Source organism: Lucilia cuprina, chromosome 5, assembly GCF_022045245.1.
Source record: "Lucilia cuprina isolate Lc7/37 chromosome 5, ASM2204524v1, whole genome shotgun sequence".
Taxonomy (NCBI): domain Eukaryota; kingdom Metazoa; phylum Arthropoda; class Insecta; order Diptera; family Calliphoridae; genus Lucilia; species Lucilia cuprina.
This window is the reverse complement of record NC_060953.1, coordinates 55,352,383-55,365,447: the sequence shown is the minus strand read 5'-3', so window position 1 is coordinate 55,365,447 and position 13,065 is coordinate 55,352,383. Positions and strand designations below refer to the sequence as shown.

Genomic DNA, 13,065 nt, shown 5'->3' with positions numbered 1-13,065 from the left:
CTAGTTCAGTTCTAGTTCAGTTCTAGTTCAGTTCTAGTTCAGTTCTAGTTCAGTTCTAGTTCAGTTCTAGTTCAGTTCTAGTTCAGTTCTAGTTCAGTTCTAATTCATAACATATTAGCTATTTAGTGTCCTGTAAAACAAACTTCAAATAAAAATTATTCTTAATATGATAGCTTCGTTTTAATTTATTTAAATAATTAAAATCTTGTCTAATTTTGTGTTACCATACTTAATCGTTGCATTTATTATTTATAATTATATGGTTATAATTATAAATCAGATTTGCAGGTCTAGCGGTATATTAACTGGCTTGCATATAAGTGTTATATTTACAATATTTCATTACAACTTTTTTCATAATTGTTTTCTATAGTAAACATTTTGAAAAGTATGTTCAATTTTTAAAACTTCCAAATGCATTAATCTCTCAAAAATGTCATTGTCTAAATCTTTCATTGTATGTATAGCAGCACCATTTGCACGAAAACAGTTTTTAATATCGAACTTTCTTAAATAGGGAAAATTTCTTGTTATACATTTAATATCATCCGCCATAAATTTCACATCCCTTACACTCAATTCACTTAAATTTGAAAATTCTAAATTCAACTGAAATGTTATGGAACATTTATTTAACATAGAAAATGTACTGATTTTCAATTGTTTGATGTTGTTAACATTTAATTGCAAAAATTCCATGTAATCCTTTTCCAAGAGTATTTCATTAGGCGTAACATTTGAAATTATATATTTTGACATAAATTCCAAAATATGTAGATTTTCGTATTTTAATTTCCAAATATGATTTACAATGAGATCGTGGAAATTTTCGCATATCTTTGCCAATTTCAATAGTTCTTGACAAGTTAGAAATTTAAATATGTGTGCTAGTAAAAAAGGATTTTGTGAAATTTGGTCGATGATGGTAGAACTTTGAGTATCCATTTTTTTGTAGAGTGAATTTTAGTGTTGATTTAGAAGAGTTTATTAATCGTTAATGTATTCTACGCAATGAATTTTTTTAAACTGATTTAAAGAGCTTGAAAGATAGATCATTATGAAATGTATCTAAAGAAGAATTAACCGCAATAAATATAAAAATATTTATATTATAAATATATTTTTTACTATAAAATAATATCTATTTTAGAATTGTTTCATTTAAGAATTGTAATTTGAAACATTTTAATTACTGTGGCGAAAATTTGAATTTTTTCATGATAAATCACAATTTTAGTTTGATATAGACTCTAAATTATATATATATGTCTTTATTGAAATTAATTTTTAAGAACACATTTTCGGGATCCAAATCTCCAACAATTCTATCAGATGAACTTTCACATAAGTTTCAGACTAGCAACAAACTTTCAGTTTGGATCCATACTTATCGGAAATATAATTAAAAATCCGACAACCTCTGAAAATTTCATCTACAAGAAGATAAATTCTTTTCTCTTAATGGATAAATTTAAAAAAAATAATAATTTTTCAAATAGAGAATTTTTAATAAATTCTATTATTTATAAAGAATCTTCGATAAATTCTCGTTTTTTAAGAATTTTTGACAAAATTTCTCTTTATAGAAAATGTTGCCTAAATTTTCTTTTAATAGAGAATTTTTGATAAATTTCTCTTTTTAGTGAATATTGGATTTTCAATAAGTTCTCTTGTTACAGAATTTTCGATAAATTCTCTATTATTTTCTATAAATTCTCTTCTTATAGAAAATTTTCTACAAATTCTGTTTATATAGAGAATTTTCGATAAATTCTCTTTTAATATATAATTTTCGATAAATTCTATTCTTATATAAAATTTTCGATAAATTCTCTTTTTTCGTTAAATTTTCTTTTTATAGCGAATTTTTGATTAATTCTATTTTTATAGAGTATTTTCGATAAATTCTCTTTTATAGAGAATTTTTGATAAATTCTCTTTCTATAGAGAATTTTCAGTAAATTCTGTTTATATAGAGAATTTTCGATAAATTCTCTTTTTATAGAGAATTTTCGAAAAATTCTCCTTTTATAGAAAATTCTCCTTTTATAGAGAATTTTCGATAAATTCTGTTTATATAGAGTATTTTTGATAAATTCTCGTCTTTTAGAGAATTTAAGATAAATTCTCTTTTTATAGAGAGTTTTCAATAAATTCTCTTTTTATAGAGAGTTTTCAATAAATTCTCTTCTTATAGAGAATTTTCGATAAATTCTCTTCTTATAGAGAATTTTCGATAAATTCTCTTTTTATAGAGAATTTTCGATAAATTCTCTTTTTATAGAGAATTTTCGACAAATTCTCCTTTTATAAAGAATTTTCCATAAATTCTCTTTTTATAAAGAATTTTTGACAAATTCTCCTTTTATAGAGAATTTTCCATAAATTCTCTTTTTATAGAGAATTTTCAATAAATTCTCTTCTTATAGAGAATTTTCGATAAATTCTCTTTTTATAGAGAATTTTCGATAAATTCTCTTTTTATAGAGAATTTTCGATAAATTCTCTTCTTATAGAGAATTTTCGATAAATTCTCTTTTTATAGAGAATTTTCGACAAATTCTCTTTTTATAGAGAATTTTCGACAAATTCTCTTTTTATAGAGAATTTTCGACAAATTCTCTTTTTAAAGAGAATTTTCCATAAATTCTCTTTTTATAGAGAATTTTCCATAAATGATCTTCTTATAGAGAATTTTCCATAAATTCTCTTTTTATAGAGAATTTTCGACAAATTCTCCTTTTCTAAAGAGTTGTCCATAAATTCTCTTTTTATAGAGAATTTTCGACAAATTCGCCTTTTATAGAGAATTTTCCATAAATTATCTTTTTATAGAGAATTTTCCATAAACTCTCTTTTTATAGACAATTTTCGACAAATTCGCCTTTTATAGAGAATTTTCCATAAATTATTTTTTTAATAGAGAATTTTCCATATATTATCTTTGTATAGAGAATTTTCGATAAATTCTCTTTTTGTAGAGAATTTTCAATAAATTCTCTTCTTATAGAGAATTTTCGATAAATTCTCTTTTTATAGAGAATTTTCGATAAATTCTCTTTTTATAGAGAATTTTAGATAAACTCTTTTCTTATAGAAAATTTTCGATAAATTCTCTTTTTATAGAGAATTTTTGATAAATTCTCTTCTTATAGAGAATTTTTGATAAATTCTCTTCTTATATAGAGAATTTTCAATAAATTCTCTTCTTATAGAGAATTTTTGATAAATTCTCTTCTTATAGAGAATTTTCGATAAATTCTCTTCTTATAGAGAATTTTCGATAAATTCTGTTTTTATAGAGAATTTTTGACAAATTCTCCTTTTATAAAGAATTTTCCATAAATTCTCTTTTTATAGAGAATTTTCCATAAATTCTCTTTTTATAGAGAATTTTTGACAAATTCTCCTTTTATAGAGAATTTTCCATAAATTCTCTTTTTATAGAGAATTTTCAATAAATTCTCTTCTTATAGAGAATTTTCGATAAATTCTCTTTTTATAGAGAATTTTCGATAAATTCTCTTTTTATAGAGAATTTTCGATAAATTCTCTTCTTATAGAGAATTTTCGATAAATTCTCTTCTTATAGAGAATTTTCGATAAATTCTCTTCTTATAGAGAATTTTCGATAAATTCTCTTCTTATAGAGAATTTTCGATAAATTCTCTTTTTATAGAGAATTTTCGACAAATTCTCTTTTTATAGAGAAATTTCGACAAATTCTGTTTTTATAGAGAATTTTCGACAAATTCTCTTTTTAAAGAGAATTTTTGACAAATTCTCCTTTTATAGAGAATTTTCCATAAATTCTCTTTTTATAGAGAATTTTCCATAAATTCTCTTTTTATAGAGAATTTTCCATAAACTCTCTTTTTATAGAGAATTTTCCATAAATTCTCTTTTTATAGAGAATTTTCCATAAATGATCTTCTTATAGAGAATTTTCGATAAATTCTCTTTTTATAGAGAATTTTCGACAAATTCTCCTTTTCTAAAGAGTTTTCCATAAATTCTCTTTTTATAGAGAATTTTCGACAAATTCGCCTTTTATAGAGAATTTTCCATAAATTATCTTTTTATAGAGAATTTTCCATAAACTCTCTTTTTATAGAGAATTTTCCATAAATTCTCTTTTTATAGAGAATTTTCCATAAATTATCTTTGTATAGAGAATTTTCGAAAAATTCTCTTTTTATAGTGAATTTTTGATAAATTGTCTTTTTATAGAGATTTTTCTATAAAATTCTCTTCTTATAGAGAATTTTAGATAAACTCTTTTCTTATAGAGAATTTTAGATAAACTCTATTCTTATAGAAAATTTTCGATAAATTCTCTTCTTATAGAGAATTTTTGATAAATTCTCTTCTTATAGAGAATTTTTGATAAATTCTCTTCTTATAGAGAATTTTTGATAAATTATCTTCTTATATAGAGAATTTTCGATAAATTCTCTTTTTATATAGAGAATTTTCGATAAATTCTCTTTTTGTAGTGAATTGTTGACAAATTCTCTTTTTGTAGAGAATTTTTGACAAATTCTCTTTTTGTAGAGAATTTATCTAAAATTTCGATAAATTCTGTTTGTAAAGAGAATTCTCAATAAATTTTATTCTTTAAAAAATGTTCAGTAAATTTCCTTTTTATAGAGAAAGTTTTAAAATTCTCTTTTTATACGTGTTTTTCGATAAATGTTCATTTTATAGTAAAATAGGGATTTTCGATATATGTACCTTTTATAAGTATAGGAATTTCGATAACAGACGGATATGGCTAAATTATCTTAGAAATTTATTCTAAGCCGATTGCCGATTATAAAAAGATTCTAAACCGATTGCTATTAGGTGGATGTAGGACCAATATTTTTAGGTGTTACAAATATCAACACAAATCTACAGTAATCTCCACACTTTAATGGTGTAGGGCATACAAATTAACAAGAATTCACTTAAGCTTTTTATTTTCGCATCTGTTATGTTTCAATTCCAAACAGGTTCTTAAAATGCTTAACTTCACTGCTACAAGAGTCTCATTATTCACAAATTTATTAATCAAATCGGTCTTACTTTATATTGAACGCATTAAAATTTTTAATTTAAAAATAATGGAAATTCAACAACTTGAAATTTTGGATCAAGTCATTAGCAATCCGTATTTACTCGCCAATATATTCAAATACACTAATTTACAAACGCAATTAAAATTAGCAAAAACTTGTAACTATTTTCAAAATGTCATAGTAAGTTACATCTGGAAAACTAAATATCATAATTTGCAGTTTCAACAAAATCAACCAAATTACACAATTAAAAATGTAACATCAAACGAAGTTTTAGAAGAAAAATATTTTAAAGAATTTCTTTTATTAAATACCAACAATATCAAACAATTACATATTTCTATATACTCTTATGATGAGCAAGCACTGATTTTTCAGCTTGATAACGTGGTTTTTCCCAATCTGATAGAGCTGTATATGAAAGGATTCAAGTTGCTGAGAGGACATGATGACTTTTATTTTATATTCAAAACCTTTCCAAATATAAGAAAATTGTGTATAGAAAATAGTTTTGGTGATTCTTTTAAAGCTCCAATTCTAAGAAAGGAAAATGTGCCAAGTAATATTTTCGAGTTGCTGGTGTTTTTACAAGAATTAAAAATTAAACATTTTAAAAGATATACACCTGGCGGAAAGTTCTTTTCTAAAAACATTTATTTAAGAAGTGATTTTATTAAATGATTTAAAAAAATTGATTGAATATAGAATATAAAAGTTTTTTTTTTTAATAAAATATATAAAATACAAGTATAAAACTGCATTTTGTATAAAGATTCCATGTGGAAAGTTGTCGAAAATTAAAATGCATTTGAAAAAGCTGCAAAAATTGAGAATTAAAAAATCTTTATAATGAAAATTGAGAGAATATTTTTAAGGCAAAGAAAATGAATAGAAATTATTTTATAAAAAAAAATTCTATAAAAATTTATCGGAAAAGTGAATTTCAAAAAACTTCTCTTTAAAGAGAGAATTTATCAACAAATATCTATGAACAGAGAATTTATTGAAACTTTTCTATAAAGAGGGAATTTTAAAAAATAACAAAAATAGAATTTATCAAAATTTCTCAATAAAGAGATAATTTATCGAAAATTTTGTATTAAGAGAAAATTATTCAAACATATTTTTTTAAGAGAGTATTTATCAAAACTTCCACAGAAAATCAGTATTTTTCAAAAATTTTGTATAAAGAGAGAATTTGTCGAAATTTGTATAAAGATCTTGAATTAGAAAATTAATAAAAAGGCTTCTTTAAAAAGAGAGTTGTTGGAATTTTTAAAATTTTTTAAAATTTTGTGAAAGTTTATTAAAAAATTTCTTAAAACTTTTCTATAAAGAGGGAATATACAAAAATACTCTACAAAGAGATAAGTAATCAAAAATCCTTTATTAAGAGAGTACCTACTTATCAAAAAATCTTGATGAGAGAATATATCGAAAAGATTCTAAATAGACAGAATTTGTCGAAAAAATGTATAAAGATAAAAATTTATCGAAAAATCTCTTTAATGAGAGAACTTATCGAAACCTCTCTAAGGAGATAATCATTAAAAGTTTTGTATATAAAGGGAGTATATACCAAACATGTTTTTTTAAAGAGCGTATTTATCAAATCTTCTACACAAAGATAATATTTTTTTTGAAATTCTCTATTAAGAAAAGAAGTTGTTGAAAATTTTCTAAAAATAAAGAATTAGTCGAAATAGAAATTAAAAATAAATAATTTGTCGAAAAAAAGGAATAAAAGAAGCATTTATGAAAAATTCTTTATAGAGAGAAAAAGGAGAATTGATTGAAAATTTCAAGGCAGAGACAATTGATAGAAATTATTAAATAAAAAACACTGTAAAAAATTATTGAAAAATCTGTATAAAGCCCAGATCGGCAATGAGCTTTGTTAAGAGCTTTCTTGCACTCTTAATTTTAGACTCATGTATGCTTACACATATATAAAAAAACGGTGAAAAACCTATAAGAGAACGTCTTTTTTCTCTTTGCCGATGTAGGGTATAAAGAGAAAAAATTATCAAAACTTCTCTATTATAAAGAGAGAATTTGTTGAAAATTTTCTGTAACAAGATAATTTACGAAAATTCTTTACAAAGAGAGCATTAATAAGAAATGTTTTATAAAAAGAGTATTTATCAAAACAACATCAAGAAAAGAGTATATTTTAAGCAATACATAAAGAGAGAATTTTTCGAAAAGTTTCTAAAAATATACAGAATTTTTCGGAAAAAAGTATAAAGAGAGAATTTATTGAAAAATATGTTTTAAAGCCTACATCGGCAGAGAGTTAAAAATAAGTTCTCTTATAGGTTTTTTACCGTTTTTTTTTACATGTGTAAGCATACATAAGTCTGAGTGCAAGAAAGCTCTTAACATAGCTCTTTGCCAATCTGGATTTTAAAGAGAGTATTTATGGGAGCTTTTAAACTAAGAGAGTATATTTCAAAAATTCTCCATAAAGAGAGAATTTATTGGAAATTTTCTTAAAAGTCAAAATTTTTTATAAAGAAAATTTATCAAAAAATGTCTATATTAGCGGCATTAATAAAATAAACATTTAAAAAAGATAAAAAGGAGAATTGATTGAAAATTTTCAAAGACAAAAGTAATTCATAGAAATTCGTCTATAAAAAATCCTACAAAAATTTATCGAAAAATCTATATAAAGAGACAGTTTATCAATTATTTTCTTTTAAAAAGGAATTAATCGAAAATTTAACTTATCTTCTTTTAATAGAAGAAATTCGAAGAATTTTCGTTTATTTATTGAGAATTTTTTCTAATTTCTTTCTAACTTTTTTGCGTTTTGCAAAAAAAAATATTTACGTTTCCATAAAATAATTTCATTGCAAGCTTTTTACGTATTACACTAATACTAGAAAAAATTTACAAGAATTTAATAAAGCTTTATATACTATTCTCATCTTTAATGTTTCAATTCCAAACAGGTTCTTTTAAAGCTAACTAAAAATTGTTGTAGAAAAAATTATTAACAAATGATGCATACATTCAATCCAAATTAGTCTCATTTGAGCAGCAGAAAGAAGAAATGCTTTAAAAATATTTTTTATTTAATTAAACAATGGGAAATCAACTATTGGAAATAAAAATAAAAAAATTGTTTTGGAAAGACTTTTAAAGCTCCAATTTTAAAAAGAAGAAAATTCTCGGAAAATAAAAAATTTGTTGGAAAATGTCTATAAATTTTAAAATGAAGGAAAAAATTATCGAAAATTTAAAAAAAAGTGAAAATTTATCAAAACTTCTCTAGAAAGAGTTAACATATCAAAACTTCTCTATCAAAGCAGAACATTTTCAAAAATTCTCTGTAAAGAGGGAATTTATAAAAATAGTGAATATATCAAAACTTCTTTTTATATGAAGTGAATTTAATTAAATTTTTCTATGAGGAGAGTTTATCGAAAATTCTCTGTGAAGAGAAAATTTATCTATAAAGAGATATTCAAAAAACATCGCAATAAAGAGAGAATTTATCTAAAAATATTTAATACATCTCTATAAAGAATGAATTTATTGAAAATTATTTATAAATTTATGGAGGAAGTGAGTTTTTATCGAAATATATAAAAAAAAATAAATTTACCGTTAATTTTTCGATAAAATAACTTTAAGCAGGAGGTCCACTCTACGCGTCGAGGCATTACGCGCTTTTCATAACTATTTCGCTTTAAGTCCCCCGATGTAGGACTTAAAGCCTACATCGGGAGTAAAAAATAAGTTCTCTTCCTGGTTTTTACCGTTTTTTATACATGTGCCTGAAATTAAGAGTGCAAGAAAGCTCTTAACAAAGCTCTTTGCCGATCTGTGCTTTAAGTTACAAGCAACGCTTTTTAAGCGTCATCTTTTGTTTTATTTGAAAAAAAAATCACTTGTTTACAGTTATACTTTATTTCATCGTTAAATCTTGTTTAAATTGATAGATACGCACAAAAAAAAATTATATAAAATGTCAAAATCAGTTGACATATTCCAGGTGCGCTTATGAAAGTAGAAAGTAGATCTACTTTAAGGATTCTACGTGTCAACTCGTGGGGTGGACCTCCAACTTTAGAGATTTTTTGATCATTTTTCTTTTACATAAAATTTTCGCTTATAGAGAGTTTTCAATCAATTCCCTCTTTATAAAGATTTTAAATTAAATTCTTTCTAGATAAATTTTATTAAATTCACTTTTTGTATAGAAGTTTTGATAAATTGTCTTTTTATAAAGAATTTAGTATAAAGAATTCATGAATTTTTATAAAAACAAAATGAAAATCTTTATAAATTCAGAACATTTTAGACATTTTTCTATAAATTCTTTAAAAAAAAAGAAATTTGTCAAAAACTTTCTACTCCGTAAGAATGTATTCAAAATTCTTAAATTAAAGAGAATTCTCTGAAAACAGAGAACGTCTTAAAAATTATTTATGAAGAGATAACACATCAACATAAATTTATAATTTATTAAAAATTTATCATTTAAATTTAACTAAAAAAGAAGTAATTCGTTAATTTATAATTATAATTTATTATTATACAATGAGCTCTCAAATGAGCTTTTTTGTACTCTTTCTTTCACTCGTACATATGCTCTCACAAGTATAAAAACAAATAAAACTAGTCAGGAGTAATTTTATACTCTCTGCCTTTCGCTACTTTAAATAGAGAATTTGTAAGTTAGGTTTAGGACCATGATCGGCAAATAGTTTTCTAAATTTCATAAGCACGTATGCTTACACATGTAAAAAAACGATAAAATGTTATTTCCGGAATAACATTACTTCCAAGATACTTGGATCTAACTTGGACGAATGCCTGACAGTGGCAAAGAAAGTGCTCCAGAATTTCGTTGCCGCCCTCTGCACATGCTCTACATTCGCCTAAATCCTCACGTCCAATTTTGTGTAGATGAGCATTAAGTGCTATGCGTCCGCTTAGAATACTTACCATCTAACTTAAGACTTCCTCATTTTGAGGAAATTTCTCGTCTTGCTTTCATCAAGGTCACCTCATAGGATTTTTGCGGTTTTACCCACTGTTTCATTATTCCAAGAGGTCTTATGAGATTCTCTTATCCATATTTTTGATTCAGCTTTAGATGCGTCGGATAGTTTTGCATTCATCAGGATACCTACCTCGAGGTCCCTTCCTTTTAAAGCTATTACATTCGCCCTTTCGTTGCCGACTACTATCGAGTGTTCTAATACCTACCCATATGTTGTAAATCTTATCTCTGGAAGAGTGTTCAGTTAAAACCTTCTTACAATCCAATACGGTCTCAGTTTTAATCACCTGATCTCGCCCCAATTATTTTCTAGCTGTGGTTAAATATATTATGACCTGTAGGCGCCATATATATAGTAATCCAATTTACACATTCCGTTATTTCTCCGACTTCTGCCTTGATGCTTGTGTTCTGATTAGGTAAATGGAGCCATACGTATAGCAGCGGATTCCTACTGGTATTTGCTCCAATGATTTACTTTACCAAGACATTCTATTAGGGATCAGCGTTTAAAACTTTTCGATATATTCTGTGTCTGGTATGCTCGGGCACGTCCGATAGTAGTTGTGTATAACCTTTCAATGTGACCGATCTTAACCATAGGCTCTTCTATAAGAAGAGTAATTATGAAAAAATAATCTTCAAAGAGAGAATATATCGACAACTTTCTATAAAGAGAGAAATTATTAAAATTCTCTATAAAAAGAGAAGTTATCGAAAACTCTCTAAAACCTACATCGGCTGAGAGTATAAATAAGCTCTCTTACTAGTTTTTGTCGTTTTTTATACATGTGTAAGCATACATGTGTGTAATTAAAAGTGCAAGAAAGTTCTAAAGTTTACAGTGTAAACAAAGCTCTTTGCCGATCAGGGCTCTAAAACAAACTGATAGAAACAAATTAACTCTTCCTTTTTTATTTCATAACTTTCATTTATTTTATTAAAATCATTTTTTATCCAAATCATTTTTCACATAAACATGTTGTGGACACATTTTTCCATCTATGGAATATTTTTTAAAATGTTTTATTCTCAATTCTTCCAAATAGGGCCACTGTACGAAAATTTCCCTTGGCAAATTGTCCTTGCTTATGATTGGATGTGTAAGAGAATTATCGGCAAAACAATTTTTTATATAGAGTTTTTTTAAATTTGGAAAAATTTTCCTCAGATACTTGTAGTCTTCATTCCCTTTAAATAAAAAGCTTTCGAGTCGTAAAGCTATTAAATTTGGAAATACTCTCTCAAGCTGGAATATTATTGAGCGCTGCTGATACGAGTAACTAGAAATGCTTAATTGTTTTATAATGTCAACACTTAAATATAGAAATTCTTGAAAATGTATTTGTCTTAGAATTTCTTCGGGCTTCACACTCGCAATCGTATAACTCGGTTTATCTTCTTCGATTTGTAGATTTTGATATTTCACTTTCCAAATATGATATTGGATGACATATTGAAAATAACCAGAGATTTTTATTAATTTCAACTGTGTTTGACACGATGTGAATTTGAAGATATAGGCCAGTAAATAGGGATTTTGTGTAACTTTATTCACAACTTGCAGGCGGTGATTTTCCATAGTTAATAAAAAAATATAAATAAACAAATAAATTAGGTAATAATATTTTTAATGCTTTCACTACAACAAATTGAGTAAGACTGTTTTATATTGTGAGAGAAATAAATGAAATACAATTTGTGTCTCACTTTTAGTTAAGCTCAGTTGAAATGAAACTACAGTAAATTCTCGGTTAGTGTGTTTATTAAAAATTAAAAAATAATTTTACATAATATTCTTTCTAAACTCTGTATTTCTTAATTTAAATTATAAATATCTTAGTTTATACTTTTAAATGATTTTTTTTATTTTCAATTATTAAATAATTCAACAAATAGAGGTTGTACTGTATTGATTTAAAAACGCAAGAGAATTATTAAAGTGATATTATCTAATAATTACCCAAGTGTATTACTAAAGTGACAACAGAATTTGTTGTACATACAACAAACATCTACAAAAAAAACACATTCAATTGTTTTTGTTATACACCTAATCAAACTGTCAAAATTAGCCACTTGTTTTTGTAATAACCTATACTTCTGTCAAATTTTCCTATTTTTTGCGTTTGAAAAATAAAAAATAATCAGCTGTGTCTATGAGGTGAGGCCACTTTATAATAAAAACACTGTGATAATGACTAACACACTATTGACATGATACTGAATGTTTGTTTCATTTTCATTTTGTTTCTGAATAAACAAATATATGTGGAATTGGTACACGATTGTAGAGAAAAGAGCGAGCTTTTATGTACACACATAAATATATATGCATGTATGTACATATTGTTGGGGTTTTTGTAAATATATGTATATCCAATAGGATTTTATAAGTTAAAGAATACTTTTCTATAAATTTGTTTTGAAAATTAAAACTTGAAGATAACTTATTTGTTCAAATTACGATATTTTTTATTAAAAGTTAGCAAATTTGTTTTCCGATGTACTTGGGCATTAATAATTTAGTGTCTTCTAAACTAACGGAGATGTTTTAATAAATTTCACATAGCAAAAGCAGAGCAAGAACTGCACTAGAAATAATAACTGAACTAGAACTTAGACTGAACTAGAACTAGAACTGAAGTAGAACTGAACTAGAACTGAACTAGAACTGAACTAGAACTGAACTAGAACTGAACTAGAACTGAACTAGAACTGAACTAGAACTAGAACTGAACTAGAACTGAACTAGAACTGAACTAGAACTGAACTAGAACTGAACTAGAACTGAACTAGAACTGAACTAGAACTAAACTAGAACTGAACTAGAACTAAACTAGAACTGAAATAAAACTGAACTAGAACTAAACTAGAAGTGAAACTGAACTAAAACTGAGTTAGAACTGAACTAAACTAGAAGTGAAACTGAACTAAAATTGAGCTAGAACTGAACTGGAACTGAAATAGAATTAAAGTAGATCTAAA

The 13,065-nt window shown here is 25.3% G+C and overlaps 1 protein-coding gene across 1 annotated transcript; it reads right to left on the bottom strand.

Annotated features, from left to right (window-relative positions):
• Positions 1–10,988: 10,988 nt before the first annotated feature.
• LOC124420454 lies at positions 10,989–12,226 on the bottom strand. The gene is made up of 2 exons (XM_046953282.1): positions 12,041–12,226; positions 10,989–11,637 (listed from the first exon to the last, which is right to left on the bottom strand). The coding sequence occupies exons 1-2, from the start codon at positions 12,090–12,092 to the stop codon at positions 11,024–11,026; spliced, it is 666 nt and encodes a 221-aa protein (XP_046809238.1). The 5' UTR covers positions 12,093–12,226; the 3' UTR covers positions 10,989–11,023.
• Positions 12,227–13,065: the final 839 nt, after the last annotated feature.

Excerpts from the sequence above, each read along its gene's own strand:
- LOC124420454 (XM_046953282.1), bottom strand. The coding sequence starts at position 12,092 with ATGTTTGTTGTATGTACAACAAATTCTGTTGTCACTTTAGTAATACAC. Across the intron at positions 11,638-12,040 it reads CACTTTAGTAATACACTTGG|TTGTGAATAAAGTTACACAA; the intron begins GTAATTATTAGA and ends ACCGCCTGCAAG.